General features: G+C 41.4%; 1 protein-coding gene across 2 annotated transcripts in view; it reads left to right on the plus strand.

Annotated features, from left to right (window-relative positions):
* AFAP1L2 (actin filament associated protein 1 like 2) overlaps window positions 1-16923 on the plus strand; it is a 155176-nt gene that overhangs the window by 113986 nt on the left and 24267 nt on the right. For both annotated transcript variants that reach the window (XM_077257929.1, XM_077257930.1), the window contains exons 10-14: window positions 505-609; window positions 6727-6938; window positions 11872-12017; window positions 12286-12394; window positions 15330-15536. In XM_077257929.1, the coding sequence (XP_077114044.1) occupies window positions 505-609; window positions 6727-6938; window positions 11872-12017; window positions 12286-12394; window positions 15330-15536 (779 nt within the window). The remainder of the gene's footprint in view (window positions 1-504; window positions 610-6726; window positions 6939-11871; window positions 12018-12285; window positions 12395-15329; window positions 15537-16923) is intronic.

Raw genomic sequence — 16923 nt, forward strand, 5'->3', positions numbered from 1 at the left:
TGACTCTTTGTGCGGAGCTGTTCGGCTTCTGTGGAGAATTATAGAGCAGAACTAGGAAGCAGCAATATATAATCCTGCGTCGCCTCTTTCCGTGCCTGATCCTGTGCCGAGCGCCCACCACCCCGTGCCGAGCGCCCACCACCCCGTGTCGCCCTCTCACTGTTCTGCTCCTCATTAGTGCTGTTTTTAGGGGATTCACCTCTTTTTTTCTTCTGATTACGGAGGGTCTAAAGCTTTTTGGAGTTTTCTATTCTCCGTTAATCCTAAACTGAGCCGCAGCTCCTTGTTCTGTGGATTCTCCGTGTAGTCACTCGGCCGGTGATTTTTCGGGTCAGTGTAAGTTGAGGTGCGTGAAATCTTCTTTTGAGAATTGACCCCATTCAGAGATAGAATACATCCATATATCCATATACCAGTATGTGTCCTGCTGGGCTGGAGCTGACATGGCCCGGAGCCCCCCAATAGTGGCCAATAGTAATGTCCTCCTGTCTGTGCTCCCTCCAGTGAAGAAGAAAGGTCCATCGGGCCTGAAACTCAGCAACCTGATGAATCTGGGAAGAAAGAAGTCGGCCTCTATGGAGGGTCCGGAGAAGGCGCTGGAGACCTCCAGTAAGTGCCGTTACTAATTGTCCACTTTATATCATTTCTTCACCATATATAATATGTGATTCCGGTAAAGTGTGATTTACCCAAATGTTTACACCAGAACATCATCAATCAGTGCTCAGTAATACTCCCACACTGCGCCCTCGTCTCACTGGACCGCTACTGCCTCACACTGGGAAGGGGTCTCTGGTACAGTGGGGGTCCCCAGCACATGGTTCAGTCACTAACAGAATTTCTTTTGTTCCACCACTTTGATGTTGATGATTCTCCTGGGGAAATAGGCCATCAAAATCAAAGCAGAGGGGGCTACAGCCAGACTCCAGAGAGTGGGATCGGATCCGCAGTACCTGGTAGTGGCCACTAGCAGTGCTGCTTCTGCTGACCGCTGATTGATGGGGTCCCCCACCCACCAGATATTGATGACCAATGGAAACTAATATCACGTGATAAAACAATCCCCAAATGTTTGGGGCTCTGATGGTCTAGGGCAGGAAACAGGTTGATTGTTCGATCCCTGGTGGCCTAGAACTGAGGAGGGATTAACAGTTAGATCCCTGGTGGTCTACAGCTGTGGAAAGGTTAATAATTAGGTCCGCAGTCAGAGGGGGGATAATATTTGGATCCTTGGTGGTCAAGGAAGGAGGAGGGATTGATAGTTCAATCTTTGGTGATTCAGGCCAGAGGTGGGAGTTATATTTGGGTCCCTGGTGGTCCAGGTCAGAGGGGGCATTAATATTTGTGTCCCTGGTGGTCCAGGTCAGAGGGGGCATTAATATTTGTATCCCTGGTGGTCCAGGTCAGAGGGGGCATTAATATTTGTATCCCTGGTGGTCCAGGTCAGAGGGGGCATTAATATTTGTGTCCCTGGTGGTCCAGGTCAGAGGGGGCATTAATATTTGTATCCCTGGTGGTCCAGGTCAGAGGGGGCATTAATATTTGGGTCACTGGTGGTTGAGGTCAGAGGTGGATTAATATTTGGGTCCCTGGTGGTCCCTGTCAGTGGGGGATTAATATTTGGGTCCCTGGTGGTCCAGGTCAGAGGGGGCATTAATATTTGGGTCACTGGTGGTTGAGGTCAGAGGTGGATTAATATTTGGGTCCCTGGTGGTCCCTGTCAGTGGGGGATTAATATTTGGGTCCCTGGTGGTCCAGGTCAGAGGGGGCATTAATATTTGTGTCCCTGGTGGTTGAGGTCAGAGGTGGATTAATATTTAGGTCCCTAGTGGCCCCGGTCAGAGGGGAGGGGATTAATATTTGGGTCCCTGGTGGTCCCTGTCAGTGGGGGATTAATATTTGGGTCCCTGGTGGCCCCGGTCAGAGGGGAGGGGATTAATATTTGGGTCCCTGGTGGTCCCTGTCAGTGGATGATTAATATTTGGGTCCCTGGTGGTCCCTGTCAGTGGATGATTAATATTTGGGTCCCTGGTGGTCCAGGGCAGAGAGTGCCACTCTGTCTTCCTTCCCATCTCCATGGCTTCTTATTACTTGCTTCTTTCTGAAAATATTGGCTGGCAGATGATATGGCTGCCGCAGCCCCGTGACATGATGTCTTTCAGCTTTCTCAGTCCCCTGAAGGGGAAAAAGGTCAAGTTTTTTTTTTTTTTTTTTTAATAAATTCTTTATTTAAGAATGTTGGCATAAGCAGCATAACAGCAAAGATACAAAGGAAAACCAACATTCATTTTCTTTTAGGGGTACAGAGTTAAAGGGAACTGGAATCAGAAGAGAGGAAAAGAGGGGAAATCAAACGAGGGCAGGAGGGCTGAGAGGGAAGGGTAGAGGGTCAGTAGAGGGGGTAGGGGGGTAGAGGGTCAGTAGAGGGTCAGTAGAGTGGTAGAGGGATAGAGGGTCAGTAGAGGGGTCTAGAGGAGTAGAGGGGGTAGAGGGTCAGTAGAGGGGTAGAGACGGTAGAGGGATAGAGGGTCAGTAGAGGGTCAGTAGAGGGGTGGAGGGGTAGCTGGTCAGTAGAGGGTCAGTAGAGGGGTAGAGGGGGTAGAGGGTCAGTAGAGGGGTAGAGGGTCAGTAGAGGGGTGGAGGGGTAGATGGTCAGTAGAGGGGTAGAGACGGTAGAGGGATAGAGGGTCAGTAGATGGTCAGTAGAGGGGGTAGAGGAGTAGTCCTGCTAAGAATTAGCCCATTTTTCTCTTCTTTCGTGGAGAAAGTAAAACATGTATAACTGTATGTAGCGTAAACATTCTTGGTGGTTTAATTCCGTGGTTTATAGCTTAATCCTATCTCATTCGTACCATTGTTGGCAGCTTTCTCGGAGTTTGTCTTGATTGGAGTGAATCAGGTGAAGTTTTTCCAATGAACATATACTATTGGATTTGTTAATCCATTCGGAGAGGGAAGAGGGTCAGTGTCCTTCCAATGTCTCGCAATGAGGATTTTAGCCGCATTGAGGACATGGGATATTATAGTATAAATACTAATATGTTGATATTGAGGATGGACGTTAAGGAGGACTAGTTGGGTGTTAAAGGGGGCGATATGTTAAGAGCTTTTCCTATATGCTTATGTATTGTTTCCCAAAAGGATGCGATTTTAGCACACTAATACCAAATCTTGGAGGGGGTTCCAGGTAACAGATTGCATCTCCAGCAGGTAGGTCACTAAGAATGATCAATTTTGATAAGAATATCTGGAGTTTTGTTCCATCGAGATATAATTGTGTAGTTTAATTCTTGGCATTTAATTGAGGGAGAAATTAAGTGCATTTCTTTTAGAAGTTTTGAAACCTTTTCTGTTTTCAGGGTTTTATTTAATTCTTTCTCCCTTTTGCTAATAAATTGGGAGATTTCTCCTGAGTCGCAAAGGATTTGATATACACTGCTCAAAAAAATAAAGGGAACACTTAAACAACAGAATATAACTCCAAGTGAATCAAACTTCTGTGAAATGAAACTGTCCACTTAGGAAGCAACACTGATTGACAATCCATTTCTCCTGCTGTTGTGCAAATGGAATAGACAACAGATGGAAATTATTGGAAATTATCAAGACCTCCTCAATAAAGGAGTGGTTCTGCAAGTGGGGACCACAGACCACATCTCAGTACAATGCTTTCTGGCTGATGTTTTGGTCACTTTTTGTTGGTTGTGCTTTCACACTCGTGGTAGCATGAGACGGACTCTACAACCCACACAAGTGGCTCAGGTAGTGCAGCTCATCCAGGATGGCACATCAATGCGAGCTGTGGCAAGAAAGTTTGCTGTGTCTGTCAGCGTAGTGTCCAGAGGCTGGAGGCGCTACCAGGAGACAGGCCAGTACACCAGGAGATGTGGAGGGGGCCGTAGGAGGGCAACAACCCAGAAGTAGAACCTTCACCTCGGCTGTTGTGCCAGGAGGAACAGGAGGAGCACTTCCAGAGCCCTGCAAAATGACCTCCAGCAGGCCACAAATGTGCATGTGTCTGCACAAACGGTTAGAAACCGACTCCATGAGGATGGTCTGAGGGCCCGACGTCCACAGATGGGGGTTGTGCTCACAGCCCAACACCGTGCAGGACGCTTGGCATTTACCACAGAACACCAGGATTGGCAAATTCGCCACTGGCGCCCTGTGCTCTTCACAGATGAAAGCAGGTTCACACTGAGCACATGTGACAGACGTGACAGTCTGGAGACGCCGTGGAGAGCGATCTGCTGCTTGCAACATCCTTCAGCATGACCGGTTTGGCAGTGGGTCAGTAATGGTGTGGGGTGGCATTTCTTTGGAGGGCCGCACAGCCCCTCCATGTGCTCGCCAGAGGTAGGCTGACTGCCATTAGGTACCGAGATGAGATTCTCAGACTCCTTGTGAGACCATATGCTGGTGCGGTTGGCCCTTGGTTCCTCCTAATGCAGGACAATGCCAGACCTCATGTGGCTGGAGTGTGTCAGCAGTTCCTGCAAGATGAAGGCATTGAAGTTATGGGCCGCCCGCCCGTTCCCCAGATCATTATTGATCAATGAAATAGGCCGGCAGCTGCCGCTCAGAGTCGGGTCGTTACCAGCTTTGGGATAAGTGTGATGTGGGCAGAGAGCGCTTGGTTTGCTCTGGTTACATTATTACAGTATGGGACGAGTTCTTCTCTAGAGGTTTTATAGTTCTCCATGGAGCGGCCATCTGGGCCTCGGCTTTTCCCTTTAGGACTCGGTTTAATAGCAAATTCTAGTTCATCCATCATAGTTGGACTGTCCAGAAGTTGCTTTTGTTGGTCTGTTAGATTGGGCAAATCTATTTTTTGTAGATAGTTATTAATTAGTTCAGATTTCTTTATTGATGACTCTTGATCTTTTATTTTAAGATCATAAAGATCTGAATAGAATGAGCTGAAAGTGTTCGCGTGATCATCCGTGTTACAATATAAATGGTCTCGTGTATCTCTTGTATGTTTGCTGAATTTACTTGTTTTTTTTACCATATTTGCCACATTTATTTGCTTGATGTAGCATTTGAACCTGGAGTATTGTAGGTGGTTTTCACTCTTGTCTCAACAAGTCTCTGACTTCTGTTCTCAGTCTGAAAACGTCTTTTTCTAATGTCGGTGTCTGAGCTACTTTACGTTTCTCTTCTACGTCCTTAATGTGAATTAATCAGATGGTGGCGAGTTTCTCCCTTTCCTTTCCCCCCAGAACCTAGTTCTATCAGGAGGCCTCTAAGCTTTGCTTTGTTTGCCTCCTATGTATTGGAGTCACAGATATCGTCTAGGAAATTTTCTAAGAATTTTTTTTAATATTCTCTCATATGTTTCTGCGACTCAGTGTTATAAATTACATTGTTGTCCAGTTTCCAGATGAAGGCGCATTTTCTTATATTGTTAGAGGCAATGGTCTGAGTATAAAATAGTCATGGGTAATGTTCTTGACCTGGCTCAATAGATGATGTGGTATAATCTGTTCTCGAGTATTTCTTGTGTACTGTAGAGAGTAACCTTTATTCGAGGGACGTGTAATTCTCCAGGCGTCTATCAAAAGAAGATCTGATAACGACTTTTTAATATTTCTGATTGTCTTCTGTGGTATAGAGGAGGTATCTAAAGGAGGATGTAGGATGATATTAAGGTCAAGTTTTGTAGGGAGAAGAGAGAAAGTGAAGAAGGAACCGATGAAGGAACAGATGTAATATTCATCCATGTCTCGGGGGTATAACCAGCGGGATGCGGTGCTCAGCGGCGTGCGGACTCTGCGCACAATAATGCGTCTGCTGCATCACATGCTTCACCCTGATATGCATCACGGAAATACATTGTAACAATTACTGCCATCTTTGTTACAATGTATCTATTCTAAGTTGGAGGAATAGACTTCTGGGGATAAATCGGTCTGATGCGCTGCAAGATCTGGATTTCTGTATTAGATCAAATTAGGAGTACAATAGTGAGTTCTAATAACCCCCCAGATATTGTGGTGAGAGGGGTCCCCTCCTGACACTTCCCGCAGGACCCTCATGTTACATCATTGTATTCCATCAGTACATGTGTTGTAATATTCCATGTGCAGTGAGCTCCCCCTAGTGGTGCTGCAGCTAAACAGCTTTTTACATCTGTCAATGGCAGCAGTCCAATACAATCCATGGGAAGGAAAGTTTATTATTATTATTATTTACTTATATAGCACCATTAATTCCATGGTGCTGTACATAAGAAAGGGGCTACGTACAGGGTTATAAATATCGTTTACAGTAAACAGGTTTACAGTGACAGACTGGTACAGAGGGGAGAGGACCCTGTCCCTGCGGACTTACATTCTATGGTTAGTTCACCCTGTCCAGGTAACGTTCAATATTATAAGGGTGTGGTGCATGGACAGAGACAACAGGTAGAAGACGCAATGGAAAGACCAGAAAACATTATTTATTAGTAACTATTAAAATATCAAAAGGGAAAAAATAAAATAAACCCATTAGGCCTTTGGGTTTCGAGCACTAACGTTCTTAGTCAATACATAGTCCTAGTGTGTTTATTTTATTTTTTCCCTTTTGATATTCTAATAACTAATAATGTATTTATAATCCTTCTATTCCTGCTCCCAGCAATAAAATCCAACACCCAGAAAAGGGAGAAACAGGGGACAAGAACGCACTATTAACCTCTTCATTGCCGTAGTTGTATCAGACTTTTTCTACAATTACCTGCAGATTATCTGAACTTGTTAATAAACAGTCACTGGAAATCTCGATATTGCTGCGTAAAGGAAGGACACCTGCATTTTTATCAAGACCGGAACAGGAATAAAATAGCCACACAACCAGTGTCCTTAACAGGCTGCGACATCATCCCACAACCCACCCCGGACCACCTGTATTCCTTCCGAATCTTACATAACGGGGAAGAGCTCGCCACATTGGAGGTAATTATCGCTAACAAAATAACTACTGTAATACTGCCCCTACGTACAAGAATATAACTACTATAATACTGCCCCTACGTACAAGAATATAACTACTATAATACTGCTCCTATGTACAAGAATATAACTACTATAATACTGACCCCTATGTACAAGAATATAACTACTATAATACTGCCCCTATGTACAAGAATATAACTACTATAATACTGCCCCATATGTACAAGAATATAACTACTATAATACTGCTCCTATGTACAAGAATATAACTACTATAATACTGCTCCCTATGTACAAGAATATAACTACTATAATACTGCCCCTATATACAAGAATATAACTACTATAATACTGCTCCTATATACAAGAATATAACTACTATAATACTGCTCCTATATACAAGAATATAACTACTATAATACTGCTCCTATGTACAAGAATATAACTACTATAATACTGCCCCTACGTACAAGAATATAACTACTATAATACTGCTCCTATGTACAAGAATATAACTACTATAATACTGCCCCATATGTACAAGAATATAACTACTATAATACTGCCCCTACGTACAAGAATATAACTACTATAATACTGCTCCTATGTACAAGAATATAACTACTATAATACTGCTCCTATGTACAAGAATATAACTACTATAATACTGCTCCTATGTACAAGAATATAACTACTATAATACTGCTCCCTATGTACAAGAATATAACTACTATAATACTGCCCCCTATGTACAAGAATATAACTACTATAATACTGCTCCTATGTACAAGAATATAACTACTATAATACTGCCCCTATTTACAAGAATATAACTACTATAATACTGCTCATATGTACAAGAATATAACTACTATAATACTGTCCCTATGTACAAGAATATAACTACTATAATACTGCCCCTACGTACAAGAATATAACTACTATAATACTGCTCCTATGTACAAGAATATAACTACTATAATACTGCTCCTATGTACAAGAATATAACTACTATAATACTGCTCCTATGTACAAGAATATAACTATTATAATACTGCCCCTACGTACAAGAATATAACTACTATAATACTGCTCCCTATGTACAAGAATATAACTACTATAATACTGCCCCCTATGTACAAGAATATAACTACTATAATACTGCCTCTATGTACAAGAATATAACTACTATAATACTGCCCCTATGTACAAGAATATAACTACTATAATACTGCCCCTATGTACAAGAATATAACTACTATAATACTGCTCCTATGGACAAGAATATAACTACTATAATACTGCTCCTATGTACAAGAATATAACTACTATAATACTGCTCCTATGTACAAGAATATAACTACTATAATACTGCCCCTATGTACAAGAATAACTATTATAATACTGCCCCTATGTACAAGAATATAACTACTATAACACTGGAAAAGAAAAAGCAATGAAGATCAGCTCACCTCCTCGCAGTCCCAGCGCACGGATCATGCAGTGCTGCAAGTAGTACCAAGGAAAAGCAGAAGTCCAGCGTGGGTGATGTCCATAAAAAATACCTTTTATTCCATTTTTGTTAAAAGCACATAAATCCAAGGTCCATCTTCATATCCATAGACACAAAAACGGATGATTCCTACCAGTGACCGTCACAGGCTTAAAGTGCATTAAAATCGAACGCGTTTCAACGGTCGTGCCGCCTTACTCATTGCTCCTATGTACAAGAATATAACTACTATAATACTGCCCCTATGTACAAGAATAACTATTATAATACTGCCCCTATGTACAAGAATATAACTCCTATAATACTGCCCCTATGTACAAGAATATAACTACTATAATACTGCCCCTATGTACAAGAATATAACTACTATAATACTGCTCCTATGTACAAGAATATAACTACTATAATACTGCCCCTATGTACAAGAATAACTATTATAATACTGCCCCTATGTACAAGAATATAACTCCTATAATACTGCCCCTATGTACAAGAATATAACTACTATAATACTGCCCCTATGTACAAGAATATAACTACTATAATACTGTGCCCTATGTACAAGAATATAACTCCTATAATACTGCCCCTATGTACAAGAATATAACTACTATAATACTGCCCCTATGTACAAGAATATAACTACTATAATACTGCTCCTATGTACAAGAATATAACTACTATAATACTGCCCCTATGTACAAGAATATGACTACTATAATACTGCTCCTATGTACAAGAATATAACTACTATAATACTGCTCCTATGTACAAGAATATAACTGCTATAATACTGCCCCTATGTACAAGAATATAACTATTATAATACTGCCCCTACGTACAAGAATATAACTACTATATAATACTGCCCCTACGTACAAGAATATAACTACTATAACACTGCTCCTATGTACAAGAATATAACTACTATAATACTGCCCCTATGTACAAGAATATAACTACTATAATACTGCTCCTATGTACAAGAATATAACTACTATAATACTGCCCCTATGTACAAGAATATAACTACTATAATACTGCCCTATGTACAAGAATATAACTATTATAATATTGCCCCTATGTACAAGAATATAACTACTATAATACTGCCCCTATGTACAAGAATATAACTACTATAATACTGCCCCTATGTACAAGAATATGACTACTATAATACTGCTCCTATGTACAAGAATATAACTACTATAATACTGCCCCTATGTACAAGAATATGACTACTATAATACTGCTCCTATGTGCAAGAATATAACTACTATAATACTGCCCCTATGTACAAGAATATAACTACTATAATACTGCCCCTATATACAAGAATATAACTACTATAATACTGATCCTATGTACAAGAATATAACTACTATAACACTGCCCCTATGTACAAGAATATAACTACTATAATACTGCTCCTATGTACAAGAATATAACTACTATAATACTGCCCCTATGTACAAGAATATAACTACTATAATACTGCCCCTATGTACAAGAATATAACTACTATAATACTGCCCCTATGTACAAGAATATAACTACTATAGTACTGCTCCTATGTACAAGAATATAACTACTATAATACTGCCCCCAATGTACAAGAATATAACTACTATAATACTGCCCTATGTACAAGAATATAACTACTATAATACTGCCCCTATGTACAAGAATATAACTACTATAATAGTGCTCCTATGTACAAGAATATAATTACTATATTACTGCTCCTATGTACAAGAATATAACCACTATAATACTGCTCCTATGTACAAGAATATAACTACTATAATACTGCTCCTATGTACAAGAATATAATTACTATATTACTGCTCCTATGTACAAGAATATAACCACTATAATACTGCTCCTATGTACAGGAATATAACTACTATAATACTGCCCCTATGTACGAGAATATAACTACTATAATACTGCCCCTATGTACAAGAATATAACCACTATAATACTGCCCCTGTGTACAAGAATATAACTACTATAATACTGCTCCTATGTACAAGAATATAATTACTATAATACTGTCCCCTATGTACAAGAATATAACTACAATAATACTGCCCTATGTACAAGAATATAACTACTATAATACTGCCCCTATGTACAAGAATATAACTACTATAATACTGCCTCTATGTACAAGAATATAACTACTATAATACTGCTCCTATGTACAAGAATATAACCACTATAATACTGCTCCTATGTACAGGAATATAACTACTATAATACTGCCCCTATGTACAAGAATATAACTACTATAATACTGCCTCTATGTACGAGAATATAACTACTATAATACTGCCCCTATGTACAAGAATATAACCACTATAATACTGCTCCTGTGTACAAGAATATAACTACTATAATACTGCCTCTATGTACAAGAATATAACTACTATAATACTGCTCCCTATGTACAAGAATATAACCACTATAATACTGCTCCCTATGTACAAGAATATAACTACTATAATACTGCTCCTATGTACAAGAATATAACCACTATAATACTGCTCCTATGTACAGGAATATAACTACTATAATACTGCCCCTATGTACAAGAATATAACTACTATAATACTGCCTCTATGTACGAGAATATAACTACTATAATACTGCCCCTATGTACAAGAATATAACCACTATAATACTGCTCCTGTGTACAAGAATATAACTACTATAATACTGCTCCTATGTACAAGAATATAACTACTATAATACTGTCCTATGTACAAGAATATAACTACTATAATACTGCCCTTATATACAAGAATATAAGTACTATAATACTGCCCCTATGTACAAGAATATAACTACTATAATACTGCTCCTATATACAAGAATATAACTACTATAATACTGCTCCTATGTACAAGAATATAACTACTATAATACTGCCCCCTATGTACAAGAATATAACTACTATAATACTGCCTCTATGTACGAGAATATAACTACTATAATACTGCCCCTATGTACAAGAATATAACTACTATAATACTGCCCCTATGTACAAGAATATAACTACTATAATACTGCCTCTATGTACAAGAATATAACTACTATAATACTGCTCCCTATGTACAAGAATATAACCACTATAATACTGCTCCCTATGTACAAGAATATAACCACTATAATACTGCCCCTTGTATAGGTTTCCTTCTAGTAGTAGTCTCTGCCGCCCTCTGGTGGAGATTATGTGTATAGTCCGCTTTGTTAGAACGACCTCTGTAGATGTTAGAGTTTCCTTTGTAGATTTCATATAATCGTCTTCTCTTGGATTTGTCCGCAGATATTTCTCCTTTCTCTGGATTTGGTGTTTGGGGCTCGTCCCTTTTGTTGCTCTCGTTTCCCCATTTTGATTGTCTGCATTTTCCATAGGCGAAGTCCTCGGAGGACATGGGCCACTGGCTGGGGCTCCTCTTGTCTGAATCTGGCTCGAAAACTGATCCGGAGGAATTCAACTACGACTATGTTGATGCCGAGCGCGTTTCCTGCATCGTCAGCGCAGCCAAAAACTCCTTTTTGTGAGTGTGTGAAGTCGCCGTTTTTATGACGCATGTCTGGATAGAGTTGTCTGGGGTCAGTTCACACATAGTACTGCCATAGCGTTCACGGATAATACTGCCAGACACAATGCCAGCGGCGGCATAGACAGAGTACAGACTCTCCACAGAATGCACAGCGCCATTCCCAGCACTCAGTGTTGCTTTATATACAGGACCAGTATCCCCAATATCTGCACCCCAGCATGACTCACCCCCTACGGTCACTCATCATTCCACTTCTCTGCAGCTTGATGCAGAGGAAATATTCTGAGCCGAACACATATATCGACAACCCGCGCAACGGGAGGAGTCAGCAGGACGACCTGTACGACGACGTGGACGTGTCAGATACCGTGGTGAGTAACCGCAGAGGAGAATGGTGCACAACTCCAAATATAACCCCCAGTGAGTGCAGCTCCGGAGTAAAATGCAGGAGGTAACTCAGGATCAGTAATGTAATGTATGTACACAGTGACTGCACCAGCAGAATAGTGAGTGCAGCTCTGGGGTATAATAGAGGATGTAACTCAGGATCAGTAATGTAATGTATGTACACAGTGACTGCACCAGCAGAATAGTGAGTGCAGCTCTGGGGTATAATACAGGATGTAACTCAGGATCAGTAATGTAATGTATGTACACAGTGACGGCACCAGCAGAATAGTGAGTGCAGCTCTGGGGTATAATACAGGAGGTAACTCAGGATCAATAATGTAATGTATGTACACAGTGACTGCACCAGCAGAATAGTGAGCGCAGCTCTGGAGTATAATACAGGATGTAACTCAGGATCAGTAATGTAATGTATGTACACAGTGACTGCACCAGCAGAATAGTGAGTGCAGCTCTGGGGTATAATACAGGATATAACTCAGGATCAGTAATGTAATGTATGTACACAGTGACTGCACCAGCAGAATAGTGAGTGCAGCTCTGGGGTATAATACAGGATGTAACTTAGGATCAGTAATGTAATGTATGTACACAGTGACTGCACCAGCAGAATAGTGAGTGCAGCTCTGGAGTATAATACAGGATGTAACTCAGGATCAGTAATGTATGTACACAGTGACTGCACCAGCAGAATAGTGAGTGCAGCTCTGGGGTATAATACAGGATGTAACTCAGGATCAGTAATGTAATGTATGTACACAGTGACTGCACCAGCAGAATAGTGAGTGCAGCTCTGGAGTATAATACAGGATGTAACTCAGGATTAGTAATGTAATGTATGTACACAGTGACTGCACCAGCAGAATAGTGAGTGCAGCTCTGGAATATAATACAGGATGTAACTCAGGATCAGTAATGTAATGTATGTACACAGTGACTGCACCAGCAGAATAGTGAGTGCAGCTCTGGAGTATAATACAGGATGTAACTCAGGATCAGTAATGTAATGTATGTACACAGTGACTGCACCAGCAGAATAGTGAGTGCAGCTCTGGAGTATAATACAGGAGGTAACTCAGGATCAGTAATGTAATGTATGTACACAGTGACTGCACCAGCAGAATAGTGAGTGCAGCTCCGGAGTATAATACAGGATGTAACTCAGGATTAGTAATGTAATGTATGTACACAGTGACTGCACCAGCAGAATAGTGAGTGCAGCTCTGGGGTATAATACAGGATGTAACTCAGGATCAGTAATGTAATGTATGTACACAGGGACTGCACCAGCAGAATAGTGAGTGCAGCTCTGGGGTATAATACAGGATGTAACTCAGGATCAGTAATGTATGTACACAGTGACTGCACCAGCAGAATAGTGAGTGCAGCTCTGGAGTATAATACAGGATGTAACTCAGTATCAGTAATGTAATGTATGTACACAGTGACTGCACCAGCATTATAGTGAGTGCAGCTCTGGAGTATAATACAGGATGTAACTCAGGATTAGTAATGTAATGTATGTACACAGTGACTGCACCGGCAGAATAGTGAGTGCAGCTCTGGAATATAATACAGGATGTAACTCAGGATCAGTAATGTAATGTATGTACACAGTGACTGCACCAGCAGAATAGTGAGTGCAGCTCTGGAGTATAATACAGGATGTAACTCAGGATCAGTAATGTAATGTATGTACACAGTGACTGCACCAGCAGAATAGTGAGTGCAGCTCTGGAGTATAATACAGGATGTAACTCAGGATCAGTAATGTAATGTATGTACACAGTGACTGCACCAGCAGAATAGTGAGTGCAGCTCTGGGGTATAATACAGGATGTAACTCAGGATCAGTAATGTAATGTATGTACACAGTGACTGCACCAGCAGAATAGTGAGTGCAGCTCTGGAGTATAATACAGGATGTAACTCAGGATCAGTAATGTAATGTATGTACACTGACTGCACCAGCAGAATAGTGAGTGCAGCTCTGGGGTATAATACAGGATGTAACTCAGGATCAGTAATGTAATGTATGTACACTGACTGCACCAGCAGAATAGTGAGTGCAGCTCTGGGGTATAATACAGGATGTAACTCAGGATCAGTAATGTAATGTATGTGCACAGTGACTGCACCAGCAGAATAGTGAGTGCAGCTCTGGGGTATAATACAGGATGTAACTCAGGATCAGTAATGTATGTACACAGTGACTGCACCAGCAGAATAGTGAGTGCAGCTCTGGAGTATAATACAGGAGGTAACTCAGGATCAGTAATGTATGTACACAGTGACTGCACCAGCAGAATAGTGAGTGCAGCTCTGGGGTATAATACAGGGTGTAACTCAGGATCAGTAATGTAATGTATGTACACAGTGACTGCACCAGCAGAATAGTGAGTGCAGCTCTGGAGTATAATACAGGAGGTAACTCAGGATCAGTAATGTATGTACACAGTGACTGCACCAGCAGAATAGTGAGTGCAGCTCTGGGGTATAATACAGGATATAACTCAGGATCAGTAATGTAATGTATGTACACAGTGACTGCACCAGCAGAATAGTGAGTGCAGCTTTGAGGCCTGAAATCCCTGATAACAGGCTGTAGTACATTGTAGTCACCATTATGTTCTGCAGAGCTGTACAGACTTCATCATCACTGTCCCCATTGGGGCTCACAATCTAGATTCCATATTAGTCTTTGGTGTGTGAAGGAAACTCACACAAACATGTGGAGAACATACAAACTTCTTGCAGATGTCGTTGTTGGTGGGATTGGATCCCAGTGCTGCAATGTGACAGTGCTTTCCACTGAGCCACCGTACAATGCTAACCATTGAGCCCCGGTTTTCGCCACAGGTGTGACACAAAGTGTTTCTTATTTTCCGTCCTCTACAGGAAGATGATCCCAAACCTGAGGTGCAGCCTGTAGCGGAGAACACTTACCTGGACCTGTTACCTGCAAAATGCTTCCTACACAGATCAACCGGGAAAACACTGAGCCCTCCGACACCGTCCGCCACCGCCGAGAGGGACAGCAAACTAGAGAAGGAACCAGAACCAGCGCCTGGTAGAGAAGCAGAACCAGCGAGTTCTGCCCAAGAGGTGAGCGCCGCTCCACGCAGCAATAATCGTCCCATATCTGCAGATCCTCCTGCTCCTCTTCTGCAGGCTGTGTGGTACTGGTATATACTGGTGTGTACTGTTGTATGGTAGTGGTACAGTTGTGCTAAGTTTACATACCCCGGAGGAATTTTTGCTTTCTTGGCCTTTCTCTGAGAATATGAATGATAACACCAAAACTTTTCCTCCACTCATGGTCAGTGGTTGGGTGAAGCCATTTATTGTCAGACTCCTGTGTTTTCTCTTTTTAAATCATAACGACAACCCAAAACATCCAAATGACCCTGATGAAAAGTTCACATACCCTGGTGATTTTGGCCAATAACATGCACAGCAGTTGACACAATGGGTGTGAATGGCATCCTCACCTGTGACCTGTTTGCTTGTAATCAGCCTGTGCATAAAAGCTGAGGGAGTTTCTGCGATCCAGAGAGACTCTTGCATCTTTCATCCAGCCACTGACATTTCTGGATTGTGAGTCATGGGGAAAGCAAAAGAATTGTCAACGGATCTACAGGAAAAGGTAGTTGAACTGTATAAAACAGGAAAGGGATACAAAAAGATATCCAAGGAATTGATAATGCTAGTCAGCAGCATTCAGGCTGTGATTAACAAATGGAAAATCAGGGGCTCTGTAAAAACAAAACAATGGTCAGGTAGACCAACAAAAATGTCCACAACTGCCAGGAAAATTGTTCGGGATGCAAAGAAAAACTCACAAATAACATCAGCTGAAATACCGGACTCTCTGAAAACTAGCGGTGTGGCTGTTTCAAGATGCACAATAAGGAGGCACTTGAAGAAAAATGGGCTGCATGGTCGAGTCGCCAGAAGAAAGCCATTACTGCGCAAATGCCCCAAAGTATCTCACCTACAATATGCAAAACAGCACAGACACAGGCCTCAAAACTTCTGGAACAAGGTAATTTGGAGTGATGAGACCAAAATTGAACTTTTTGTCCACAACCATAAATGTTGAATTTAGATAGAGGTCAACAAGGCCTATGATGAAAGGAACACCATTCCTACTGTAAAGCACGGAGGTGGAGCGCTGATGTTTTGGGGATGTGTAAGCTACAAAGGCACAGGAAACTTGGTCAAATTTGAAGGAAAGATGAATGCAGCACACTATCAGCAAATATTGGAGGCAAATTTGAAGTCATCAGCCCGGAATATGCCCATGGGATGTACTTGGACGTTCCACATGACAACGATTCAAAACACAAGGCCAAGTCGACCTGTCATTGGCTACAGCAGAACAAAGTGAAGGTTCTGGAGTGGCCATCTCAGTCTCCTGACCTCAATATCATTGAGCCACTCTGGGGAGATCTCAAGCGCGCAGATCATGCTAGAAAGCCACGGAATTTAC

Source organism: Ranitomeya variabilis, chromosome 4 (genome assembly GCF_051348905.1).
Source record: "Ranitomeya variabilis isolate aRanVar5 chromosome 4, aRanVar5.hap1, whole genome shotgun sequence".
Taxonomy (NCBI): domain Eukaryota; kingdom Metazoa; phylum Chordata; class Amphibia; order Anura; family Dendrobatidae; genus Ranitomeya; species Ranitomeya variabilis.